This window comes from Limulus polyphemus, unplaced genomic scaffold (genome assembly GCF_000517525.1).
Source record: "Limulus polyphemus unplaced genomic scaffold, Limulus_polyphemus-2.1.2 Scaffold3617, whole genome shotgun sequence".
Lineage (NCBI taxonomy): Eukaryota > Metazoa > Arthropoda > Merostomata > Xiphosura > Limulidae > Limulus > Limulus polyphemus.
In genome coordinates this window covers 31411-41036 of record NW_013669227.1, presented here as the reverse complement: position 1 = coordinate 41036, position 9626 = coordinate 31411, and the positions used below count along the sequence as shown (strand labels likewise).

The following is a 9626-nucleotide window of genomic DNA, read 5'->3' as shown; positions in this document are numbered from 1 at the left end:
AATTTAGGGCAATATAAATAGTTTACATACGTATCATATTGATTTAAAACACATCATGTTACAGCATTGCTAAAAAGAAATTAACAATACAACCGAACATGTTAAATGGTTGCATGGCTGCTAACATATATAAAACAACAAATATAATGGTTGGATTTTTTTTTTTTTATGAAGTTTAAATTGCAGTAAAACTGTATCTAGAATGAACCAATCCCATTGTTTGTTACTAAAAAATCTTAAGTTGATTATTTTTAATTATTGGTCATTTAGTAAAGCAGCAGACTTATTTTAACAGCTGATTGGTCAAGAGGATTTGTAGTCAAGTCATCATTTTCAGAAAATTAACACTTACTAAATGGCTTCAATAAATCAAGGAAGTCAAGCAATTTCTAACCAAAACTTCAGTTTAAGAGAACTACAGACTTACTATATATTACTGAAATCCCTTGATTTCTTTCTTCTCACATTGAAAACACTTAACCAAATTGCATGAAAAACTAAGTAGAAACTTATTAAATAGTATCTAATTTTGGCTTTAAATTCACATAATTTTATTTAGTGCACCTATTATTATGCTTTACACTGTGAAATTTCCAATTTTGTTGAGAGGCACTGGTTTGAAAAAAACATTAAGAAAACTTCCTTTAGCCATAGAATTTCAATTTTATTTAACATTGAACAGAAAGTTCTATTTTATATACACAATCAGTTTCGACTTGACCAATATTTATTAACATATTTCTTTTGATACTTTATTTTGCCAATTCCAGTAGTTATTACTTACAGCTGTAAATTGTAAAAATAAAAACACTTTGAAAACTGACAAAGATTTATCTGTGATCTACAATCTAACCTGTCACAGAGGCATCAGATCAGGCTAGCTAACAATATTTTTGCTAATATTATTTTTCATCGATATGATAAGGCATTAGGTAAGCCTAGTTAGGTTTAGAGAGTTTAGTAGGTGATACCAAAATATTCCTATGACTTGCATTCTTATTTACTGAATATTGTAAAGTTTATTGTACTCAAACAACATAGATAAGTAAAAGAACTTATTTATTCAAAAGAAACTATATTCATTAGATTTAAATTGGTGGAAAATTTCTGTAATTTAAAAAAAAATAACATAAAAGAATTTCCAAGAATTAAAGGAACTTTAAAGAAACTATAGAAAGATTTCTAGATCTATGGTTTGTTCCCGAGTCTTCTAAACTTTCCACTAAATTCTGTTGTCCTTCTCTAAAGAAGCTACATCCCACCACTTCCCACAAAACTATAAATTACTTATCACACTACTTCATTCATTCTACATTGACTTAAATAGATTGTAATGTCCTCTATCTAACAGAAATAAACTTTGCCCATAGCTGTTTTCAAAGCTGTGCTTCATTTGTAGTTGTCACATCAAATGCTACGAGATTATAAAAGAGTGTGAATGGAAGATTGTAATAATAAAGGATGAGACAAAAAATTCTAAAAAGATAAATACAGAGCTGTGCAAGAATGCAAGTTTGAACAAGTTTTAATTTTTCTTTTCAAATTATTCTAAATAATAGTCATAAAATGACAAAATATCAATTATAAAATATTTTTGGGGTAAAAAATTGTTGACATAAGAGTTAGAAGTAGTACTTTTTACTTAAACTGGACATGCAGGTGTACACTCGACAGCTCAAAGGTTCTCACAAGTCCTAATAAGGTTAAAATCACATCCAAAAATGAAGAGGCGATTAAAGTGACGGTAAAAGTTATTTAGGGGGGGTGGAGGAGTCAATGGACCATAACATGACTGTCTAATTCTTTTTGTATGGAAGCCAAATGTTAATAAAATGTTTTAAAATTGCAATAAAATTATCTATGAAGGACAATTCATTAGCCATAACTAATTTTCTGCTGCCCTAAAAATACCTAAGTTTCAAGTTTTAATCCAGGCAGATAAAACTTCATAATAAGATGCAAGGCTTCTTTGCATATTTTATTTGTATTTTTTTCATTCCTAGCTCTTACAACTCATACACATTTTCTAAAGCAACACAATTCAGCTAATTTCACACAATAATTAGCAGTTGAAAACCCTTACAAACTTGAATGAAAGACAGTTTAAGAGCCCTGAATTTAAGCTTTCTTGCAAGAAAGACAATCAAGGACATAAAGTGGTTTGGTTTCCATCTTGTTAAGCACCACTTACACTTTAAGGATTTAATTGTACAAAATGACCAACTGGAATGGTTTTCTCAAACCTCTAAACTGACACAGATTATACTCTAATATTTAAACTACTTTGTACTTCTGTGAAAAAACTCGTACAGTTGACATTAAGAAGCTTTCTCTAAGGTAGCAGTTACAACATCAGTGTGGAAATATAGTAGGACACAAGAGTTGTGAAACTGAAACAATTTTATGCATCAGTCACAAAGATGTAATTTTGATGTGGGATTTTTTTAAATAATAATAAATTTGTCTATATACAAAAACAGGCTGCAGTTTTTTGCTTCTGATTATATATTTACTGCACAATTTCACTGAAATGGAATAAATGAAACCCACAACCTTTCATTGTCTTGTAAAGGTCTAGAAAGTGAGCGAGAATTTCCCTTTTCTTAAACATCTGTTTTTTATAAAATGCATAAAAATTGAGAAAAACCAAACAATCATCATATTATCCTACTAAAACCGTGCTTAGGGTACACTGTAAAAAAGAAAATATTGTATAAATGTGATATGCAACAATGTAGGTATATAGTGTAGGCCCGCTGATGGTGGTAGGTGAATGAAACTTGGTTATGTCATAAAGCCCACAAAGCAACTTTAGGCTATATCTTCATTTAATTATAAAAAGCATAGTTTTGGCTTTTCTTCACATATAAATACTTGATGCATTAAGAACGACTGAAATAATAATTTGAGTAATAATTACTATATATATTTGTTACTTTAGAGATTTAATAGATATTTATTGTTACTTTGTTAAAGTTTTTACGCTCATACTGTGAGGTAAAAATGGTTGCTGCTATAATTTTTGTCTGGTTTATGAGCTCATTGCTGTCCTAATTTAGGACCTTCTTTTTAATAAATTCTTGAAAATGTTAAAAAAGAGAAAGGGGGCCCGGCGAGGATGTTTGCCCAGAGCCTGTGCTGGCTCTCGACGTTCTTGACATGGTGACGAGAATTCTGAGGAGGTGACGGGAATAAATCTAAATTTAAAAACAGTGCTACTACTACTGTCCGTACATTCCTGGCACGTGTAGATAGCTGGCAAAAACAATTCAACAAGTATATCTTAATTCTTATATTTTATAATTAAAAAATTCATTTTCTTACCTTAAAACACAGAAGATGGGTACGAAATTTATCCTCATCCTGAAAGAAAAATTGGGAATGAAAACAATGTTCTACTAAAAATAATTACTTACATTTTTAAATATAAATGCAGAGTTGTAAGTCTTTCTGCCTGACTGATGTCACAAGTTGTTCTGATGCAACAACTGTAGAAAGTGTACAAGTTTGAAAGACATTTCAATTTTACATTTTTTAACTTTATATACAGGGCTCGACTAAGCAAGGAGGTTGTGAAGAGGTATGTGAATCAGGTGACAAACAAAAGTGGTGTTTAATGACATGCTCAACACTGGTATCTTTGCACTGAAATGAAAAATTTGTGTACTACAAGTCAAAACAATGGGAAGGGGTGGCCCATGACCCCATTTATACAGTATCATGAATTTTTAAGTCTGGCATTGTCACCTTGCAAAAGTACCTTCAAAAAAACAGCAGAATGTGTCATTAATGTAACAATTATACAGGCTTTTTCCCGCTTGTTTCTTCATGACACAAAACTAGAATATTTAAGTTTTACATAAGCCACACATTGTTGGATATACAAGACTGTTTAGTTTAAGTTCTTGTATTTGTCTTGTCAATTGGATTCTAAAGTAATTGAATCAGTCTGTGTGGACTTTTGAGAAGAAAGGAGAATTATTTATTCGAACTGGTGTATTTAAGTGTTTTACATTCACAAAAAAAGGAACCTATCATTCTATAGGTATTTGAAGAACTTGTAGCATTTCGCCACACCAGTTTGATTTTCCAAGATCTACCATACCAATATGTTGAAGAGGTACCTCAAGAGGGAAAAAGACCTAACGGAAGCAGCTGTTGTAGGTGTGGCTGTCATAGATCCAGAACTAGAAGACAGTGAATCTGTTATAGAAAATGAAGAACTGCTTGACCCAAGAGCACTGGGTGGAGATGAGACGTACAAAGCCGTCAACATAAGTGACGAACCGACTGCCAAAAAGAAGAAAGAGGTACAAGATCTACTGTGCCAGTATACAGATAGATTAGGAAAGACAGACCTCAAGCAACACAAGATCAAGATGAAGACAAGAGATCCTATCATGCCCTTCCAGAGGCTCTATGCAAAGAGCAACCGACAAAGGAACTGAAAATGTTGGTTCAGACTATAGGGGAAAACTTAGTGTATGAACTGAAAAAAGTATTTGTATATAATGAAAATAAATTTTAAATATTTTTCTTGAAGAAGGGCTTATTGTTGAATATACAAGAGTGTTTAGTTTAAGAGTTATTTGGTGATTTAATATTTGATGATTGTTTGGTTTTCATAACAAGTGTCAAAAGTTAATTGTTTTAGGAGTGAAAGTTGTGACAGGTTGTGTTATGTAACTTGGTAAGAGTCGTAACATTGTGTGTGTAGTTCAGTTGTTGTAAATTGAATCACATTACTTGACCCTACTGTATTTTTCTTGTTGCTTTAAGTGGGTATTGTTACATCATAGTGTCTCGTAGTTTGTAGAAAGTTTTAGGCTTCAGTTGAGTAATATATATATATAGACGACCGAGTGAGTGACAAAAAAAAAGTGAAGTCAGAAAAACTTAAGTTAGTGAAAGTGAAGTTATACTGAGTGATTGTTAGTTTAGCCATAACAGGGTATATTTTAAAGCAAGTTTTATAGTTTAACAGATATGAAAAAAATAATTTGTCTTGTCAAAGGGTGTTCTAGAGAATTTGAACCTGTGTGGACTTTGATAAAAAGGAAACATGTATAGTTTTAGATACAACTGTAATACCCTATAGTGTAAAGAATTTCTGTACATATGTTTGACTTTTTTTAAATATATTATTTTAAAACAAGCAAATTGTGTGCTGTCCATTTATTGTTCAAACTTATCACCAACAAGTCACAGGCACCTACTGTAAAAAGAATCCAGCCTATATATAAAAAACTTAACAGACAATTTACTTTTGACCTTAGAGGCAACATTTATACTTCACATACAAGATTTATTTCAATATGAGCTAAAACCAACCTCCATACTAACATTTGAATAATAACGCATTCATCTTAACACCTACGTATACACAACACTGTTAGAAAAACAGTTCAAAAATTACCCAGATAACTATCCCAAGATACACACCAATACAATATACTAAACAGCTTGATAGTAATACAGTTATTCCTTGTTATTCATGGTTTTAGATATTTGCAATAGAGCCACAGTCCACCTCCAAGGTTTGCATTGTGCTGCATTGCACATTCCACATATACCCAGTCTTTGTTCAACCAGTGTTTCTATGCAGACCCTCACATGTGATCTTTCAAGTCCTCTGCCTGCTTCTTCTGTCACCACTACCTCTGTTACTAATGGGATGAACAGTTTAGCATTTGCAGCAATTTCTAGAACCTATCCCCCGCAAATGGCAAGAGATAACTATACACACTTATTCTTTTAATGCAGTAAAAAAAAAATTCCACCTTCCTGAACATGTTTTTAAGTTATGTAGCTGAGAATTATTGGGGTATTCAATCTGGCCTTCTTATATCATCCATTGAGGGCCCCTATTTGATAAAAGTATGTGTGTGTGTGTGTGTGTCTGCTTATAACTGGCAAACTGTTGGACCAAATGTCTCCAAACCAGGCATGTACCCTCAGAAACCACTGAGGAGTGATACAGAGGAGGCCATCATTCAGATCAGATCTTTCCCCACGTCAGTCCCCCAGGGGCCCTTATGTCTTCCTCATGTGCTTAGTAAGTATGTCAGCTAGTATGTACATAAGTTGGTCATAAAACATGGTAATCTACATTAATCACTACAGAAAATCCAAATTATGTTTCAAAGAATACTATTGGCTATAATATAGTGCTTCAGACATTCAACAAGTCACAATTGTGCACATAAAAGTTCGCCACAGAACAAGTTGACACACATTAATTGCCTCTAAAATCTTTACACATTAAAATTTAATAGCTTGTACAGAAAACTTTCAAGAAATGATCTTTATGCTCAATAAACTCATAAGAAAGACGTTCTTACCATATCTAAAAAGGCAGCTAATTTGGAAATGGGCATTGTGGTATACAGCTTCAAATAACTAAAAACAGAGAATCACAATATGTTGATAGATATCTCATGATAAATGTTTGTCAATCTGCCAATGACCCTTACTTTTACACAATTTTAAGCTACAAAATACACAGGCACTGATGGTTTCAAGTAACAACATTTGGTTATTTGCACAAATGTTTTATTGAAACAAAATAAAATCTCTTTTTTTACTTGTAAAGAGCCCATCTTTAAGCCTATTCACTTACATTTTACTTTCTTTAGATTCAGACTTTCAACACTAATCCTTAATCAAATAAAAGTTGCCAAGATCATTTAGTTTTTATGAAAATTTACTACTTTATATTTTATCTTTACATCTTCTGCAATTATCTATCTTTACAGTCCTAGCAATCAGACATCGATTTATTTTTAATAGTGAAAAGAAAATAAGTCAAGATGGAGTTGGTTTTATCACATTGTAGTATTTGTTAGCATCAACCGAGATTCAAAGGAAGACACTCTGCTGAAAACCAATCCCAAGAAATACAACATCTCTATCTGCCAGTATTTAAACATATGAGAGATTACAAAGCAGATACATATTAAACAAATGGAGAGCATTTCTATACACTCACACACTTTTAATGTTATAAACAAAAATTCCACTTTCCTGAATATGTTTTTAAGTTGTGTAGATGAGAAATGAATTATATCAAAACTGATAAATTGAGTACACAATGGTAAAGCAAAAGTTACAAGAATATCACTAAAATAACATTTGTAACGTATACATTAAAACTCTACAATCATTGATTATCTATTTTCACGTGAACTATGAATTTTTAGATTCACATTCTGGGCACACTAACCACAAGCCACACCTAGTCCAAGAATGTTTCTAAACTAATTTCTGATTAAATGAGATCCATTAACATAAGCCAACAACAAAAAGTAATTTCTTTCTTTAGCTTATTTAGTTTATTACACTCTTTTCATGAAAGCTGCTCTCAAAAAATATCTACTTCCACCTCCTAACTATTTTTTCTCAGTTTGTTTCCGTTCAACAGAAATTTTATGAATCTGACTGACCAAGAGTAAAATTCCCAATTATTTTACTTGAAAAGTATTTGTGAATTTGTTTTGAAACTATAGTCAAAGTACAATTCATATGTAAAGCTCATACAATGATTATATAAGATTAATATTACTCTGTATTTACTGTAGTAAGACCAAGGATCTTGTGTCCCTGAAAGACGCATCTCAATATTTAATAAATAGTATACAACTGTTGCTATAAGACTACGAGTGACTAATAAGTCATCATTGCTTAAAACGAACATGCTGGGAGATAAAGGTGAGTATGTAGTTTTAATAGTTTCCTCTTAATCTACTTTAGAAATACCCACCTTCGTATGGTAGGTAACATGAGTTGTTGCTGCACCTCGTCCATGAACACCTTCAACTGAAGCACGAAAGGCTGCTGATGTAGAAAAACATGTTGAAAGTCATTATAACATCAGTGAAGTGATACACTTTACAAATAAAAGCATAAAGAAATATGTTATTGTCTAATCCAGTTTAGAGATGTCAAATGACTGAATTCAGAACCATTATAAAAATCTTACATTGTACACACATAGTGGAACATTTACCACGATTTATAAAACTAAATGTTAAATGAGATTTAAGTATTTAATATGTAAATTATAACACATTTCATACAAACTCTAACTGTATATACAAACTGAAAATACAAGGATGAGTAATGAAGACATTTTAACAACTAGATTTTTGAGCATTTTGATCAGTAAACAGTCTCAAAAATCACCCTATATTAGCCTTTAACCCTCTAAGAACAAATTGGTCGATTTGACCAGCCTTGGAACTGTGAAACTATACATCCTATAATTCTGAATTTATCAAATGTATCTTAAAACTTAGCAAGCTAGTAAATATTACAAGTCTGTTGTACTCAATATATTAGATATTTTAATAAAACATTCCTATAAAAGATTTGTCTGTCAGTTTCCAAAGACTTGTATTTTATTTCTTTACCCTAACACTAACTACAGAGAAATTATCAATGGACATTGAAAGAAAGAGTTGAAAATATGAAATAAAATGAATAGTTTTTTTCCTTCCTTTACATCGACTACATTTTTTTTTTTTATTCAGAAGGTTCCACGTTACTTAATAATTTTAACCTTCTGGTTTGGTTTTAGTACTATTTGTTTTGTGCCATTTGGACAAGTATAAAGTTCAAGAAATTATAGCTGTTCCCCTTAAAGCCAATATAACAACAAATGATTTAGTGTCATATTTTGCATCAGCACTTGAGCCAGTGTAATTTCAGACACCTTATTTTACTGAAGTTTTGTTAGGCTAAGCTTAGAATATTATAATTTTTACATTTTAGTTACTTTTATTTAAAAAGAATATAGCAATAAATAAATGTACATAAAAACAAGATATACTAGCTATTTACACTGTAAAAACACTTCAAATTCTCCACTAGGCCTAGTTGTCTCACAAATTTGGCTGTCCAAAAAAATTCTTGTTGCCTTCAACTAAGCATTTTCAAACACAAATAATACATCAGGCACTAGAATAGAATGTTCCAAAACTACTATACTTTTTATGTGGCTTTCAAAGTAAGCTAAGAATAGGTTTTAAAAAATTCCATAAGCCTTTCAGAGCATTAAAACCATGATCACGTGACATTTCTATCACGTAAATACTCTCTCTGCACAAAATTCAAAAGGACAGCTGTAAGCTTGATATAAAGGAGAACCTGCTCTTTCTATTGATTACAAACATGAAAAGTTGATTAGCAAATATACTCAAAAGCGAGAAAGTGGGGGGAGGTTTCTCTGATGGGTTTAACAAATTTATTGATATCTCAGCAAATAAAGAAGGAACAAGGTTCAAATTTTCAAGTTCTTAATTGTAATTATGTATATTTTTGTCCGTCATTTTATTAGCTCATCAAGAAATTAATGTCGCTTTTTTTAGATGAAAAAACCCGAACAACTTGTATATCAAAACAAAGCATTTATTAAATGAAATAGTCTCCATTTTTATAATGATGCTTTTCCATCTTACAATCAGGTGGTTAATGCCCTGATTAAAGAAATCACTTGGCTTTGAAGCAAAAAAATATGTCAACGTCCTCTTTAACACCTTCCACATTTGCTTAAGTTTTTCCATAAAGATGGTGTTGCAGCAAACGAAAAAGATGGTAATCTGATGATGCCATATCTGGAAAATATGGTG

At 31.5% G+C, this 9626-nt stretch overlaps 1 protein-coding gene across 1 annotated transcript in view; it reads right to left on the bottom strand.

The window, feature by feature from the left end:
• LOC106469694 (eukaryotic translation initiation factor 3 subunit L-like) overlaps window positions 1–9626 on the bottom strand; it is a 44464-nt gene that overhangs the window by 4547 nt on the left and 30291 nt on the right. The window contains exons 14-16 of the mRNA XM_022398274.1: window positions 7760–7833; window positions 6342–6399; window positions 3319–3363 (exon numbers count right to left, since the gene is read on the bottom strand). Coding sequence (XP_022253982.1) covers window positions 3319–3363; window positions 6342–6399; window positions 7760–7833 — 177 coding nt within the window. The remainder of the gene's footprint in view (window positions 1–3318; window positions 3364–6341; window positions 6400–7759; window positions 7834–9626) is intronic.